This window comes from Heloderma suspectum, chromosome 12 (assembly GCF_057233095.1).
Source record: "Heloderma suspectum isolate Gila_16-S chromosome 12, 16-S_ref, whole genome shotgun sequence".
Lineage (NCBI taxonomy): Eukaryota > Metazoa > Chordata > Lepidosauria > Squamata > Helodermatidae > Heloderma > Heloderma suspectum.
Window position 1 is genome coordinate 20,220,942 of NC_139469.1, and position 17,950 is coordinate 20,238,891.

The 17,950-nt window shown below is 45.4% G+C and overlaps 1 protein-coding gene across 1 annotated transcript in view; it reads left to right on the top strand.

Annotated features, from left to right (window-relative positions):
• SHISA9 (shisa family member 9) overlaps positions 1-17,950 on the top strand; it is a 356,073-nt gene that overhangs the window by 326,282 nt on the left and 11,841 nt on the right. Inside the window, exon 6 of the mRNA XM_084819206.1 lies at positions 1,454-1,481. Within this exon, the coding sequence (XP_084675332.1) occupies positions 1,454-1,481 (28 nt within the window). The remainder of the gene's footprint in view (positions 1-1,453; positions 1,482-17,950) is intronic.

Sequence of the window (17,950 nt, forward strand, 5' to 3'; positions counted from 1 at the left end):
CCATGCCATTCAACGTTTCCTGAGCAGAAATGTATGTATTTTCCAACAGATTTATATGCGTAAATCTTGGGAAAATACAAAAAACTATCCGGAAGTCCACAGACTCTGTGCAGCCTGAGGGGGTTGCTCTGCAGCGGATTCCGCAAGTCAGATTCTTAAAAATCCATGCTCGTTTTAGTCCGTCTCGAATTTCTCCAGCATCCCTAGTTTGAACTGGTGTGAAATGCTATGGATCAAACGTTTGTGATCCATTAACTTCCATGCTTGCCAAACATTCCCACACAGTTCTTCGCTCAAAAAAATGCCTTCAAAATGCCCTATGTTGAGAGCAAATGCATCTTGAGAGTATTTTGGGAGAAAATACGTTACACCTTTGCTCAGAGACCTGCACTGGCTGCCAATATATTACTAGGCCAGGTTCAAGGTGATGCTATTGACATATAAGTCCCTAAACAACTTGGGACCAGGTTACTTGAGGGAGTGCCTTCCCCCACCTCAATCTGCCCAGTCACTGAGATCTATACATTAGGGCCTCCTGGTTGTTCCATCATCTGCATAGGTACATCTGATGGCAACCAGGGACAGGGCCTTTTCTGTTGTGGTGCCCCTCACTGGAATTTTCTCCCCCCCCCCCCGCAGAGTGACAGGTGACACTTTTGTTGGTGTTTAGGTGCCTGTTGAAAATGTATCCGCATACCCAGGGATCTGATGATTTTACCAAGCTTGATATTATAATACCCAACTTTGTTGTTGCTTTTATCTTTTTGTTCTATTTTAATAGTTGTTTAATGCAATTGTTACAACATCCTATGAAAATTAAGGGTGGAATAATAATAATAATAATAATAATAATAATAATAATAATAAGAAGAAGAAGAAGAAGAAGAAGAAGAAGAAGAAGAATCCTATGTCAACTAGACACTGTCTAGATGGCCATAGGATTTTTCAGTTGCTGGAAACTGAAGTCGTCCAACCTCGGTTTCCAGAAACCATTCCCCCCGCCACCTCCTTGTAGCCAGTGCAGTTCTTTCCAGCCATCGCCATCTTTGCATTTGGAAATGTAGCATGAAGAGGATGAAAAGGATGTGGTCCTGGGGACAGGGAGGGGAGGAGACCCCGGAAGCTGCTTTATATGTCTTCCTATCAGGTCTCCAGGCCCCTTCCCTCCCCCTCCTCGAAGCCACAGCTGGACGCATGAGAATGTGCACCTAGTCAAAAATTCTGGGCTGGCAGAGCACAGAGAAGATCCCCTCCATTCTCTGTCTGCCCTGCATTGGATAAGCATCAGCCTCTGAGTTCAGAGGCTGACGTCTATCTCTGTAGGATTGCACCCAAATTTATTATTAGATTTCTATCCTGCCTTTTTTTCTCTTGCAACAAACCCAAGGTTGCTTGTTCCTCTTCCTCTCCATTTATCCTCACAAAAACCCTGTGAGGTAGGTTAGGCTGAGAGTCAGTGACTGTCCTGAAGTCACCAATCTGTGGCTTCCTGCATACAGAGCCCCTGAACTATGGCTCTTCCTCCAACAGAAAAGACGGCTTCTCCCTGTGCTTCTTATATTCCAAAGAGGGGAAGATGAGAGTTTCATTTTTATTTTATTGTTTGCCTGCAAAGCACACGAGAATGCCCTGTTCAAAGCTGTGAGCGCATATCCATCGAAATCATTAACAAATTGCTGAATGCACGCTCACATTCGATTTGTGCGACTTTCCCAGTTTGGTTCCGTAAATTTCCCCCATAGAGTGAATCAGCCCCACTGAAGTCTGTGGAGGAAAGTTGTGCAAAGAATGAAATGTGTGCAGATTTGAGGAAATGTGCACGAATTTCACATTTGATGGCTGCAGGTTTCCTGTTCATGCCACATGAGCAGCCACCACAACAGCATTTGCAGATGACACAAAATTGGGTGGGATAGCTAATACCTTAGAAGACAGAAACAAAATCCAAAGTGATCTTGATAGACTGGAGCACTGGGCAGAAAACAACAGAATGACATTTAATAGGGATAAATGCCTAGTTCTGCACCAAGGAAAAAGAAACCAAATGCACAGTTACATGATGGGGGATACGTGGCTGAACAACACTACAAGCAAGAACGATCTTGGAATTGTTGTTGATCACAAGATGAATATGAGCCAACAATGTGATGTGGCTGCAAAAAAAGGCAAATGCTCTTTTGGGCTGCATTAATAGAAGCATAACTTCCAAAACCTGGGAAGTACTAGTTCCCTTCTACTCAGCACCAGTTAAGCCTCATCTGGAGTATTGTGTTCAGTTCTGGGCACCACACTTTAAGAAGAATGCAGACAAGCTGGAGAGGGTTCAGAGGAGGGCAACAAAGATGATCAGAGGACTGGAAACAAAGCCCTATGAAGAGAAACGGAAAGAACTGGGCATGTTTAGCCTTGAGAAGAGAAGACTGAGGGGAGATATGATCGCGTTCTTCAAGTACTTGAAAGGTTGTCACAGAGAAGAAGGCCAGGATCTCTTCTCAATCATCCCAGAGTGCAGGACACGGAATAATGGGCTCCAGTTACAGGAAGCCAGATTCTGGCTGAACATCAGGAAAAAATTCCTGACTGTTAGAGCAATACAACAGTGGAAGCCATTACCTAGGGAGGTAGTGGGCTCTTCCACACTGGAAGCATTCAAGATGAGGCTGGACAGCCATCTGTCAGGGATGCTCTGACTTGGATTCCTGCATTGAGCAGGGGGTTGGACTCTATGGTCTTATAGGCCCCTTCCAACCCTACTATTATATGATTCTATGATTCTATGAATCGAGCACAAGATGAGCATTGACTTTGAGGCAATCTTCAGAGAGTCCTGGAGATCTGGAACATCGCTAGTTCACCCATCACCATGTTATGCTTGGAGCAAGGGGAGGTGGTGGTGGTGGTGGTGGTGGCAGAATGTGGAAGAACATTACCAAGTGGTTTTTCAGGATCTTCTTTAGAACGTGCAATTGGTTATGGCACAATTCAAGTCACCGGAAAGTCGTCGCATGCAAATTTCTGCCCGTTTGTTCTTGGCAGGATGAAACACACACACACACAAATCCACATGATTCTTTTAATAGTTTCCCGGATTTTTCATGTACGTTGAGAGATATTGACGTCAGATGTCAATCTGCGTGTGTGCGATTTTTTTTTAAAATCCAGCATGCAGTGATTAAGCAAATAATACTTTCAACCCTTCATTGTAACAGTTCTATAAATAGCAACTGTTGTGAGTCTGCCATTTCAGTTTTCAGATGCTGGTGCAGGCTGTTTTAATAGGAGGAAATGTGGTTGAAGGAAATGGAAGGAGAGCCTCCCAGGTAAGAAACCACAAGAATATTCCTTGACTCCTGCACTTAGCAGAGCATAGGAACATAGGAAGCTGCCTTGTACCGAGTCAAATCCTTGGTCCTTCTAGCCCAGTATTGGTAACACTAGGGATGAGAGAACTCATCATAACTCACCCTGCGTGCCAGCCACGCATGGTGCATGCGTGCCAGCCACTGTGCATAGTGAGCTGCCAGGCAGTCCGCGGGCTACCAGCTAGCGACGCATGGCTGCCCACTCCCTCGCCGAACCGTCATTTTGTGTATGTGCTTCTGGAGCTGCATGCAGTAGCCTCTTGTGGTGAACCACTGAACTTCTCAGTGAAGTCCCTTCAAGACCTGAGGTGAATCTGTCCAGCCAGGCCACTCACTGGATCCTCCTGGACAGGAAGGACTGTAAAAGGTCTTTGTGTTCCAGCTGAGTCTTGTTTGAGCATCAAGGTCTTCCCAAGCTCTGGCATCTTCCTGTCTTCTTGGTTGTCCTTTGGTTCTGATTTCTGGCTTGCTCCTCCATCCTCCTTCCTGGTATCTCATCCAGTTTCCTCTTGCTCCCTGGTGTTAACTACCGCCTTGTCCCATGGCTTCTTGTTCATAACTCCTAACTCACCTCCATGGTGAGTTAGGGTCCAGCATTGACAGGGAGACATAACGAAGCTTGAGGAATTTGATCTTTCTGAATTCCTGTCTGAGATAATCTGATCTGTACCTCTTGGATTAAATGCAGATCAGAATACTGTCTTCATACACACTGCCCCACCCTCAACCATGTGCCTCCTACACCCAACTCCCTGACAGCTTCTCTGAAATGGAATTCAACCATCAGGCTGAAAGAGGCTCAGCACCCTTGGGCAAGGTGGACACAGATCTGAATCAGTTTAAGATGGCTTCATATATTTACGCGTTAAAGAACATGAGCATGGTTTTTCCAGTACAGACAACTTGACTCCACAAAGTTCCTTCTGGAAAATAAGAAAACAGAATGTTTTTTTTTGGGGGGAGGGTCCTATGAAAGCTAAAATTAGGGAATGAATAGATTCCCTGACAAGTCCCAGAATCCCCATCAGAAAACTGTCACTATGCCTAGGGATGGCGGAGAATTCTGCCACGGACTCCAATGAGGCCGGATTCTTTAGAATCCATCACCCTGGAGTCCGTGGCAGATGGACCACTCACCTCTGACTCCCCACAGAATCCATCCAGGTCGGATCCCTCTTGATGTCGATCATGCGGAGCCGGCTACCTGCTCCACATCACTGGCAGAAGTCGATACGGCCAGCAGCCATTGACGTGCCGTATCTCTATATAAGTAAGTCTCCAGACGCAAATGGTACAGTGGGTGCCATTTGTAGCCGTAAAGCTGATAGATTAACCTAAATGCAGCCATAAATGGCTGCACATAGGCTAAACTACCAGCTTTATGGCCACAAATGGCGCCCACTATACCATTTGCGTCTGGAGACTTACTTATATAGAGATACGGCACATCAATGGCTGCTGGCCGTATCGACTTTCGCCAGTGATGCAGAGCAGGCGGCCGGCTCCGCATGATCGACCTCAAGAGGGATCCGACCTGGACGGATTCTGCGGGGAGGGACAGATTGCCTCCTCCCATGGGCAGATTCCCCTGCAGAACGACAGTTAGGAAATCCACCCATCCCTAACTATGCCAGAGGACATTCTTCTCAGCAGAAATGGACCCTGTGGCATCAATTTCCCACTAGGCATTCTGAGACATGTAGTGAACACAGTCCCAGTCTCTGGGGAGGAATGGCACTCCCTGGGGATCTGGGGTAACTCACCACCACTGCTGTTTCTACTGCCCCCTCCCTCAGGGTAAAATTCTGAGCCTTGGGTCAGGGAAAAAGAGGAGGCACACAGGTGAGTGAGCAAAGTGAATACCTGCAAAGCCCTCAAGCCTTTGTGAGTGGTCCATTGGAATGCTCACCAGAGCTCAACCCCTTTCAGAGCAAGCCCTTCGGGTACGCACCCAAGCATTCCCCAGCTCAGAAATGTTTACAGTGTTTACTTGATGATGAATAATAAAGAGTTCAATATAAATCGAGAGAAAGTTAAAATGGATTAGGGAATGAGGGCTGGATTTGGAAGATCATCAAAGTTTGAACTACTCAGCTGAACAAAGAAATCCTATGAATAAATCTTAAAGAAATATATATGGTGAAATCATGTGTCAAGATAACCCAAAGGTTAACTGACAGGTTTAAATGTAAAGCGGATTTAAAGGTTAAAGATAATCGGCTTGTCAGACCTGTGGCTAGCAGATCTGACAACCACCTTTATGCACAAGACGGAAAGATTTTTGCAAAACAGACAGCATGGGAAAGGCTCTCTAAAGAGGCATGGCAGGCTAACCCATACTTCTTTGACCATGAGTTTTATTGGTGAAAACCATTTATCTTCTTGAATGTACAGCTGGCTTTAGTGTATGTAGCAATGTGGGAGAGTTTGGTTTGATATGCATTTTTAAGCAAACCAGCCTGATTCGTACATCCTGGACTTAATGTGCAGATCCCAAAGCAATCATCCTTTGGACTGCTCACTTCTCTGAATTTTGCAGTGCATTTTTGAAGCAAGCATTGCCTACAGAAATGTGTATATTAGGGAAGGTTGCAGACAAATTGGCAAATTCATCTCTCTCCTATGGAGGAGGAAGAGAAGAAAATAAAACTAGACTGAATATTAAAAGTAATGTATGCAGTACCAAGTAGCTGTGAGCACTCACCACTAGATTCAACTCAAACCCTGATTTGGTGCTTTGTAACAGGGCCTAATTCTGCTCAAACCAATTCAGAGGCCATTAACTTTAACTCATGTAACAAACCAGAGATTCAGAAATCCAAAGCTTCAGATGTCACATTGGCTGTCACAGGAAATTAAAACATGGCTATATTAGGGATGGGAGAACTAGGGATGCTTGAGCTCACTGGAATTCTCCAAACTTTATTTCAAAGCTCACTTTGGCTCTCTCCCATTGTCATTTGCAATCTGTTTTTCTCACTTTTTCAGTTCATTCAAAAAGCAAAAATGCAAATTTTTCAAAAGTTGTGCATTTTTAAAGCTGTGCATTTTTAAAGCTGTGCATTTTAAGAATGTGCACATTTTGTGAATGCAAGTTTGGGAATTTGCTAACATTTTTTGAGAACATCTGCTCTCAATCACATTTGAGGTTATGAAAGAGGCATTTTCAAGTGATTTGCAAACTGAAGTGAAGTTCTTGTACATCCCTAGTTTTCTGTCTGTCCAAAATTGATATAATTTACCATCATAGTAGCCCCTTAGGAGGGGATTATGCTGGCCAAATTTCAGAAAAATGGATGGATTTGTGTGTGTGTGTGTGTGTGTGTGCTAGGCACCTTTATATTTTCATTCTTTTTAAAGGGAACTACCAATATCTTTTTTATTATTTCTTGGCAGAATTAGATAAAAAATAGTAGGCATAGTTGCCCTTTTTGAGAGGATAGAGCCTCACAAGTTTCAGATGGATAGGTACAGGTGTTTTTGTGCAAGAGCTGCCTTTGCATTTTGAGGGTATCCAAGAAAAAAGACTTGCTCATCCCCCTGTGTTCCTCATGGACCATTCTCCTGAAAATGACAGACAGAATAGAAGTGGCCCTACATAAGAAAATGTCAGAGTTTCAAAAGGATAGGTGCCACAGTTCATGTGGAAGGTGAGTTCTCCAATTTTGGAGTGGGGGGGTGAATTGCTTCCACTCCCCCCCCCCATGATCTATTGATTAATTTGTATGAAAATGGCATTAAATGTAAGTCTTCCTTCATAATGAAACAATCCCATCCTTTCCCTCCTCCAAAGCACGGTGATTGGAGAGCCCCTGGTAAAATGTGCCCTATGATTAGAAGGTGGATCTGTCAGTCACTCAATCCCACTCCCTCCCCCCTCATGAGCCTTTACAGCAAGAATGCAGAACCTCAGGCCCAGGGGGCAGATTTGACCCTCCAGAGCTCCCCAGATCGCAAATGAAGTGTTATGCAGAGTCCAGCTTTATTTTCAGTCACTTTGGAGGGAAGCTCACATCAGCTTGGGAAGCACCAGAAATGGTCCAAAGGACTCCATTTTGGCTCGGGCTTTGGGCAATTCTGATGCAGGTCCTTAGTACCAAGTGTGTTCTGTGCCAAGAAAAGAAATAAAAGAGAGAACTCTCAATCTGACAACAAGGAACTGCACACTCTATGTTCAGAACAAAGTGTGCATATTTTCTATTTCTCTCTCACACACTCTTCTGTGCTTTCAAGAAAAAATGATCCTGCAACTGATTTTACAGCACAGATAACAAGGGCATGGTGGACAGAGAATCCCACCTGACTTTTTCACTTCAGAGCAGTAGTGACTAAAATCTGGTGTGAAATTACCTCTGGGACCAAACAGTTCAAAGGGAAACCAATTTGAGCAGAATGAAGGCAGTATTCACAGGGATTTTAGACCTCATTTCAGTGATTGAGAAAAGGCCTAAGGAAAGCCCCATGTCTTTTCCCAGGAGTGTTCCAGTGACATCAATGTTCAGAAGGTTTTGCAAAATATACAAAACTATGGAACGAGTGAAGAGCAGGGACAGGGAAAGTGTTTTCCCCATGATATTTGCTGTTGTGAGGGAGCAACGTTTGAACATGACCGTCAACAAATGGAACAGGACTAAGGGAGGGGCTGTAGCTTAGTGGTAGAGCAGCTGCTTTGCATGCAGAGGGTCCAAGGTTCAATCCCCCAAATCTCCAGGTAGGGCTGGAAAAACTGCCTGAAACCCTGGAGAGCCACTGCCAGTCAGTGTCAACAATATGGGGCTAGATGGATTCAATGGTCTGGTTCCGTATGAAGGAGCTACCTATGTTCCAAAGTTCCTGTGTGAATGAGCAAAACATGAGTTTATTCTCCCATTTCCACCTTGACATTCATTCTGATTCATGTATGTATCCAATTGTGAGCTTTGCATTTTTCTCTTTGCACAAATACCGGTGCGTGTTTTTGTGCACATTTTTCCAAATGTCTGCATCAATCGTGTGCATTTTTGTTTTTTAAAAGCCACACTTTTTTATCCCATTGATTAAAGTGTGTTTGCGCACGCTTTGGAAATGTACCCTTCTTTTCACACACATCTTTCCAATATGTGCATCGTTCGAATCCATTTGTTTTTGCAGCACAAACTGCACTGCAAGCTTGAATGTACAGACTTTGACCACTGATGGTATTCAGATCTGCATTTGGTCCTGGGCAGTGGAGAACCTATTATTATCATTATCATTATTACAAAAACCTATAATGAATTTCTCATACACTCATAGTCAGGACCCACAAAATGGTCCTTGGCCTGATCTAAGGTGGTTTTCAGAAGCGGCATCGCATTTCCATTTGTTGTAAAAGAAGGAGAAGGAGAAGGAGAAGGAGAAGGAGAAGGAGAAGGAGAAGGAGAAGAAGAGAGGGATGGACTAATGCATCTCTTGACATTCTCAGTCATCAGTCATATCATTCAAACACACACACACACACACACTTCATTTTTCATGTGTTGGTGGAAATAGTATTTGTATCATTATTCACATTGATTTGTTTCTTCCTTCAACTGTTATTTAACAGCAGAGCTGTTTTTGTCAGTGTTCCTGGCTGACACTATGTTACTTATTTATTATTACATTTATAACCCTCCTTAAATAGGAAAGGAAAAGGAAGGAAAGGTTCCTCCTGTGCAAGCACCGGGTCATTACTGACCCCTAGAGGGATGCCGCTTGCGCTGGCATTTTCATGGCAGACTGTAGTGGGGTGGTTTGCCATTGCCTTCCCCAGTCATGACTACCTTTCCCCCAACAAGCCAGGTACTCATTTCACTGACCTCAGAAGGATGGAAGGCTGAGTCGACCTGAGCCGGCTACCCGAGACCCAGCTTCTGCTGGGATTAGGGATGTACGAAACCCACTTACCTTTTTGCTGAATCTTTCACGGAGGAGGGGATGGGGGGAGGCAATCTGGTCTTCCCCCCCAGAATCCTCGAAGGCTGGCTACGGCTGCCTGGTCATTTGCATCCAGCCAGGCAGCCATGATAGGCTACGTAAGAATTTACGTAGCCTATCACGGCTAACCCCTCAAAAAAAAAAAAATAAACCAGCGTACACAAATGGTGGTGACGACAGCGGCCGCCATTTGCGTTCCCTATTTTCCGCCGATTTATCTTACGTAAATATTTACGTAAGATAGAACAGCGAAAAAAAGGGGAACGCAAATAGTGTAGTGGGTGCTATTTGCGTTCCCCTTTTTTTCACCGTTTTATGTTACGTAAATATTTACGTAAGATAAATTGGCGGAAAATAGGGAACGCAAATGGCGGCCGCCGTAGCCACTGCCATTTGCGTATGCTGGGTTTGGGGGGGGTTGAGGGGTTAGCCGTAATAGGCTACGTAAATTCTTACGTAGCCTATCACGGCTGCAAGGATGGCAATGGCGGCAGCAGCAGCCTGGCCGCGGCCGGCCAGGAGACCCTCCGCCGGAGCCGCTGCCGGAGCCACTGCCACCTCTGAATCCACCGCATCTGCCCCAGGTAAGTGCCATCCTGGGGGGATTCCACAGGGGGGCAGGGGGCGGGGGGGCAGGAGGCCATTCCACCACGGATTTTGGGGGGCCGAATGCACTGGCATTCGGCCTCACTGAAATCCGTGGTGGAATTCTCTGCCATCCCTAGCTGGGATCGAACTCAGGTCATGAGGAGAGTTTCGGTTGCAATACTGCCAACTACCACTCTGTGCCACATGAGGCTCTCCTTAAATAGGAGGTTCATGGTAAATGGGAATTTGGGAGGAGTGACTTGTAGGGCAAGGTGAACCTATGGTACAATAAAGAAATGGAATGGAGGAAAAGTGCTCAATCCTACATAGCCATTAATGTTTGTCCTCAAGCTGAAGTCCTCTACCAACCTACCTGGGAGTAAGCCCCTTTGAACTCAATGGAACACTCTTCCAAGTAAACATGTATAGGATTACTGTGTAGGTCTGTGTCGGTCCCTGAATCTGGAGTCCCACAATGTTCTGAGGAAGGCTCAGATCAGGATGCAGTTCATGCTACTTTCCTGAGGAGAGAGAACCTTCGATACTTTCTCCCATGTCCTCCCAGCCAGAGGATGTGGCCCTACCTTGGAGTCAGACAATGAGAATCAGACAACGCCCTGTTAAGGAATGCAGCAAACTCCATCAAGAATGTGAGGCCAAATGCAGAACAGGCCTTGTCTGCCCGTTCTAAGGCCTCAGATGTCTTCAGCTCCCTGTTGAGGCAACATATTTCCATAGCTCAGGCAGTCAGGCCCACCAGGAGCTTTCCAGGGTCCTGATGTCTACTTAGAGGGACTTGATCAGCCCAGAAGAGGCGATTGATTGATTGATTGATTGATTGATTGACTGATTGATTTCTATAGTGCCCAAGGCTCCCACAACAATTAAAACCATAAAACAGAACACAATAAAACATAATATAAAACTTAGAAGTTTCGAAGTAGCATGTAAAACCAAAGGAAAACCCATCAGAAGTTACAGTCCAGGGCAAGCCTGGGTGAAAAGGTGTGTTTTTAGGAAGTGTTTGAAAGACCTCACATTTTCTGCCTCCCAAACTGCATGCGGAAGGGCTTTTCCAAAGGTTGGGTGCCACTACAGAGAAGGCCCACCATCAGGGTTCTTCATGACAACACTCCTTTCATTTTGGAATGACCAGCAAGGCCTCCTCTGATGATCTTAGATGTTGCCTAGGTACATATAAGGGAAGGTGATCTGCTAGGTATCCTGGTCCCAAGTTGTCTGTGGCTTTGTATGGTAACATAACCTTGTGCTTGGACTGACTATGCCCACTTCTCCGTAAGCCTCGAGCCCCAGCAGAAGAACAGTATATAGTAAGTAATGCATAGGTCTTTTCCAGAATCCATTGAATTCCAATATTCACACTGTCTTTCTTGTCCATGATGTGTTACCCTTAAAAGTCTTGCTCATAGGAGGTTCACTAAGGCCTGGTTCTAAAGCTGTAGAACCATTTAAGACAGCACGTGGGAGCTTACATTAGTGCACCTTGTTCTATTAAATGTCTTAAATGGTTCTACAGCTTTAGAAAGCAGAAGGAAGGATTTTCATGCATATAGAAAATTAGCATTCAAGGACAAGTGTTCTAGTCTAGACATCTACCTCACTGTTTGTTTTCTGGTGTTCTGTGATAAATCCATCCCTCTATTTCTGATGTTCAGGCTTTGCAGGTGCTCTTGCTTATATAGCCAAAACACCACCACTCTCCAAAACAAGGGAGGTGTCAACAGGCTTGGGGAAGTCCAGATTCACATAAGTTAGGGATGCATGAGAAGTTCATTTTTGCTTGCAAAATATGTGAGCATGCCCCATTCAAAGTTCCGAATGCCAGGAGCAACTCAAGCACATGTTGGCCGAAAATATTACCAAATAGTTGAAGACATGCTCACATTCATATAATTCCAAATTCCCAGTCTGATTGGCACAAATCTCCTAATTTGCACAAATTTCCCATGTAGATTGAATTAGCCCCACCTTAGTCTATGGAGGAAAGTTACACAAATGAGGGAATTTGCACACATTTGGGGAGATTTCAGCAGATTTGGGGGAACTTGCACAAATCTCCCATTCAATCACCGCTCGATTTGTGAAAGTTTCTTGTTCGTACAGAGCGAGCAGCGATCACATGTGCGAATGGGAATCTGGCACAAGATGAGCGGTGAGATGCTATTTGGAGAATTCTGGTGATCTTGAACATCTCTTGTTTGCCTAGCTCTAGCATAAGCACAACAAAACTGGGCATGCTCAGATGCCATAGAATCCTGACCGACTGTTGGAGCAGGGACAGAAATTGGGGGTGGGTGAGAATGAAAAGAAGTGGCTGAAGTTCTAAAGATCTGCATTGCAACATTTTGTTGATGATCTCTTTTATTACTTGTATGGAAGAGCATGTAAGCCATCATTGGCAATCTGAAATTATTTGACCCAGTCACAAGTGTACCACTTCACTCTGGACTAAGCCTATGTTTATTGTGAGCTGCAGCTTTCGTATCTTTATTCCCTTTCACATAGAAAGACAATTGCCTGTATTTTTCACCAGCTAGGTTTTTCAGTGGTCTACAATTTTAAGGAAGGAGGAAGAGAGAAAAGAATCCACAATAGACACGATGATTTCAATGGGCCCTTTTTGTTGTCTGCAGAAAGGAAAGCTGAAACCACAAATTTAGCACTTAGTGAAATTTCCGCACTGATGTGACAAAACTACATGTTGAGGAATTGTCCTCGCCCTGCCGACAAGATCCATTAAGAAGACATTTGCTGTCAGTGAGACAACAGGCTTTTCAATGCCTGCAAGTTATAGATCTCACTTCTGCAGAAACAAAAAGATCATTTAGTAATGGAAATAAATCCTACAATACAATATGGAGAACTTGGCTAGCAGAAAGTGAACATTGATTAAGACTTGTTGGAAAATTTCAGAACTGCATGAGGCTCGGGCAATGTCTCCCAGTAGGTCCTGGTTCCTTTTGGAAAATGTATGTGCCCCAGCTGGCACCTTGGGTTCCCGCCCAAATGATGGCTGAGGTGCAGGTCTGGCCCTATGTTAGGCAGAGTGAGGTGAGTGCTGCCCTCACTTGCAGTGTGGGACATTGTTCCAGCAACAATAGTCCTCTTTCTGCATGAGGCATTCTTAACCTGAATAAGGCAAATATGTGAGAAGAAGGAGAGCTCCAGCCCCACCCCTATCCTTCATTGCCTTTGCTGCCCTCAACTCAAGGAAGGCAACTATCTGAAGAGGCTCTCCACATGAACAAGAATGCGATGAAGAAGAGGGGCAAGGCTGGAGTGCTCCTCCTCCTCCCACATTTGCCCTATTCAGGTTCAGAATGCCTGAATAGGGCTAATGTTGAAGTGAGATTCCACTGCCAGCCTGTTTGGGTTCTGTACATGGAATGGAGGGTGCCATCTTGTCCTTTGCTTCAGGCAACAAAATATCGTGGGCTGGTCCCACTGACATGGAATTTAGCATCATCTCCATAGCAGGGCTAGATATTCCTGGCTGTTGAAAAAGTGTAGAAACGCTCCACATTTGTTTGTATATGTACATATTTATTTGTTCATTCAAAGCATTTTTATTCCACCCTTCAGTCAAAAGGCTTCCCAAACAGCTTACAAGAATTAATAGTTCTTATATTATATGTTCTTATATTATAATAGTAATAGCTTCTGCTCTCAGGCTTGAAATCTAAAAAGACACATGACACAAGGAAAAGGATTGGGGGGGGAAAGGGGTCTGAGAATTTCATTTTTGCTTGCAAAACATGCGAGGATGCCCTGTTCAAAACCCTGAATGTGACTGCGAGCATGAGCACATGTCCACCAAACATGTTTGCAAACTGCCGGACATGTGCTCGCATCCGATTTGTCCAACTTCCCAGTTTGGTTTTGTGCAGATTTCCCAATTTCTTCACATTTCCCCTGCAGACTGAATGAGCCCCACTTTAGTCTATGGAGAAAAGTTGCACAAGTTAGGAAATCTGTGCAAATTTGGGGAAGTGTGCACAAATTTCACTTTGATCACTGCTCGATTTGTGTGATGCTCCCATTCCCACAGACCGAGCAGCGAGATGACGGGCAAGATGATGTTCAGAGAGCCCTAGCAATCTCAAACATCATTCATTCACCTATCCATAGATGGGAGGAGCATGATGTGATGCTCATCTCAGCTGCCCTGATGGATGCGAATATAGCAGCTGAACTCAGGTTTGAACTCCATCTAATGTCCCTCTGGGCTGGCTCTTCTTCCTTCTGGGCTGGCTCATTTCAGTTGTTCTTATCTATTGTCCTCCAGGGTTGGCCTGTTCTTTGCTGACCTGTTCCTCTGTCTTTTCTTCTCTTCTGCAGTGTCTTTTCTCCTTTTGAGTTCAAGTTTAGGACGCAATCCTATGGGGATAGTTGGTCGCCTCCGAACTCAGAGGCAACCAACTATCCAATGCAGGGCAGGCAGAGTGTGGAGAGGATCTTCTCCTCTGTACTCCAGCCACCCTGTATTTGGAGCTAGATGGTTGATTTTGACTGTTTAGCCAGGGCACTTCCCTCAAGCAACTCATGCTAAAAGAGGGTTAGTGGTTAAGTTGGGGTAAATAGGAACTGTCCATAGGTAAATAAAATATTGAGGTTCTCTCTCTCTCTCTCTCTCTCTCTCTTTCTCTCTGAACTGCAACCTTCTCAACTGTTGTTGCTAGTATTATTTTGGTTATATTGCAACGTCACTGAACATGGTACTTCACAGAGTAAAATGAAGAAAAATAACAGGTCTCTGCCCAAAGAGCTTGCAGTCCAAGTTTCTAGAGTGGGGGAGACAAGGAACCAGGGAAGACAAGAAAGGAAGAAAAAGGAAGGAAAGGGGAGGGGAAGGGAAGGGAGGGGAAACATGAGATTAAAGCTGTGCGCACATGGCGTCTTCAAATTCTCCTGCCTATTTGTGATAGTAACACAGCTCCTTTCTTTATTCCTGAGGTTTTTTTCAGCAATTGTGCCAGCATCCTGGCCACCGTTTTGGTGGTGCGTCAGCAGCCTGTAATCCTCCAGAAAAGGAACTGGCTGAATGATGCCATCCAAAGTATTCAGATAAAGGGAGCAAACCAGGAGATAATAAGCAGGATTAACAAAGGATCAAGCTAATGTTGTTACAATAATACACAGAGGCATCAAATCCTTTTGAAAGAATTCAAGATCTCCCTGGATTCATTATCATTAAGCCTTTCCTTAAGCCACCAACCTAGACACTTCCCATCTCCATCATTTTAATAGGGACAGGGTAAAATATATTTCCTTGCTACATTTCTGAACTGCCTCAAAAACATGGTATGCAGGCCCTCAGGGTGAGATAGCAATCATCTAGATATTGGGGCCATGGTGGCTTAGTGGTTAAGACGCTGAACTGCAGACTGGAAGGTCGGCAGGACAGCAGTTCGAGACCCGAGTGCTGCGTGACGGAGTGAGCTCCCGTCTTCAGTCCCAGCTTCTCCCAACCTAGCAGTTCAAAAGCAAGAAATTGCAAGTAGATAAATAGGCACCGCCTCGGCGGGAAAGGTAACAGCGTTCCGTGCACCTCGGTGTTCAGTCATGCCGGCCATATGACCATGGAAGCGTCTTCGGACAGCGCTGGCTCTTCGGCTTAGAAACGGGGATGAGCACCGCACCCTAGAGTCGGACACGACTGGTTGGGGACACCTTTACCTTTACCTTTTTAGATATTAGTTAGCCCATGATGTGATGAGTTTCTTGTAGTGTTCTGCCAAATACAGCCCAGTTGCTGTTGTTTCAAAGGAATAATTTGGGGCAGGTGGAGGTATATTTCCTGAAAAAAATGATTTGTGCAAATATTCATCATTTTATCTCATTGGGTGCCACAATTTCCCCCTGTGTGCTCTCTTTCTCTTTGAAGCAGCAGAGGCCATGCACTGGATGGATTTATGGGCTGGATGAGGGCCAATAAATAGAAGCTGAATCCTGATAAGACAGAGCTTTGGGGTTGGTGGTTCCTAGGTCTGGGAATTGGGTTGTTTATCTGTTCTGGATGGGGTTGCACTCCCTCTGAAGGAACAGGGAGTGTTCTTCTTTATAACAAACCAACCTGGCATTCACCAACACCACAACCAGGCCAGAGGGTACAGTAGCCAGTCCACCAGGAACCTGTGGGATTGTGAGGGTTCAGAGAGGGAAATGGCTTGTAGCCATCTGGGTTTCCCACCACTCCAATGGCATTTCCTCCCCATCATACCGTACCATCCCACACCCATGACAACTGCTGAAGGGATGCCCTCCACCTCCATATCACCCTCCCTCTTACCCAGAGACATACTGGCACACGTGAATATGAACATTCACAAAAACATGAATTTTTGCACATACACAAATATGTACATTTTGGCGATCGCCATTTTGTTTTTCAAAAAATGGTGACTGCGGAGCTCGATGAGGCCACCAGGGCGAGTGCAGGCTGCTTGCTGAGCACAGGCAGGGGGCAAGCAGGGCAGGGGACTGGCATGTTGGGCGGTGTGGTGGTTCTCACATTCCTACTTATAACCTCTTTTCCAATCCTCCTCCCCCTGACTACCACTCAGGGGCACCCCACAAGCAGGGATATTGGAGAAATCAGCAGTGGAATCAAATGAGTTTGTATTTCTATGAATCTAACCTGTGGATTCCACAGTGGACCAGACTTTCCTAAGTTGCATGGACTATGTGGACTTGTGGACTGGGGTTGTTGTTTTTTGTGGGGGGGGGATTATTTTTTTGGAATTTTATGCAAACTTAGCTGTAGAAAAATATGTTTTTTAGAAGAAAAAAAATCAGTCAAAAATGCACATTTCCCACATAGGCTAAAGTATGACAATGTGCCTTTTTGGAGGATTGGCGCATGGGGGGATTTGCACATTTTTGTAGGGATGTGCAAATCCCCCCATGCGCCAATTTTGACCCCCCGAAATCCATGGCAGAATGAAGCCCCCGCCCCCCCGCCCCGCGAAAGGCGCGCGAAACGGGACACCTACCTGCTGCTGTTTGTGCTGTTTTGCGAAAGGTGGCTGCGGCCGCCATTCGCTTCTTCATTATAGCCGTGATAGGCTACATAAATACCTACATAGCCTATCATGGCTAACACAGGGATGCCATTTGCGTCCCTGCAGAAGCCGTCATAGACTGCGTAAGTATTTAAGTAGCCTATCACGGCAAAAAAAAGGAACACAAATGGCGGCAGCTACAGGCAAAAGGGAGGGGCACAAATGGCGTAGTGGCCACCATTTGCGCCCATCTCTTTTGCCGTAATAGGCTATATAAATATTTACATAGCCTATCACGGCCAAAAAAAAAAAAAAAAGGAACACAAATGGCGGCCGCCGTAGCTGCCACCATTTGCGTTCGCTGTTTGTTTGGGGGGGGTTGCTGTCATAGGCTATGTAAATATTTACGTAGCCTATTATGGCAAAATACAGGGACGCAAATGGTGGCGGCTACAGCAGCCGCCATTTGCGTCCCTGTGCAGGCTGCCCAGCAGCCTGATGTCCGGCTGCGGGCGTCCCTGGCCAGCGGCTCCGTGGAATCGCGGCGGAGTGGAACCGGCTGGAGAGAATTTCAGGGGGAGGGACGGAGCACCTCCCCCCCACCGCGAATGTCACCCTTCGAAAAGGTAAGTGACTTTCGTACATCCCTACATTTTTGCAAATGCAAATTTGCGCAAATTCAGGAAATAGGGAAAAATCTGATTCCATCAATGATGGAATGAAAGGCACCTGACAACCCACAAAACTGCAGGCAGAATGGAGTTTACAAAATCTGTACTTCCCTACCCACAAGCCACAACTTCCCCCACCCAGTGTTTCACCCTAGGTCAGGGCCGCAGGCCTCTCTCTCACACCGGAACCTGGTAACATTCCAATTCCCAGCCAATGGAGCAAGGGGAGGTCCTCAACCATGTGACTCCCAAAGTGGCAACCCAGTTCTGATGAGCCTCTTCCCAGAGTTGGTCCAGTCAGAGGTCAGGCTGTGTTAGATATACATGTGATCCCAGTAGGTAACTGATGATGTAATGAATGGGATTACAT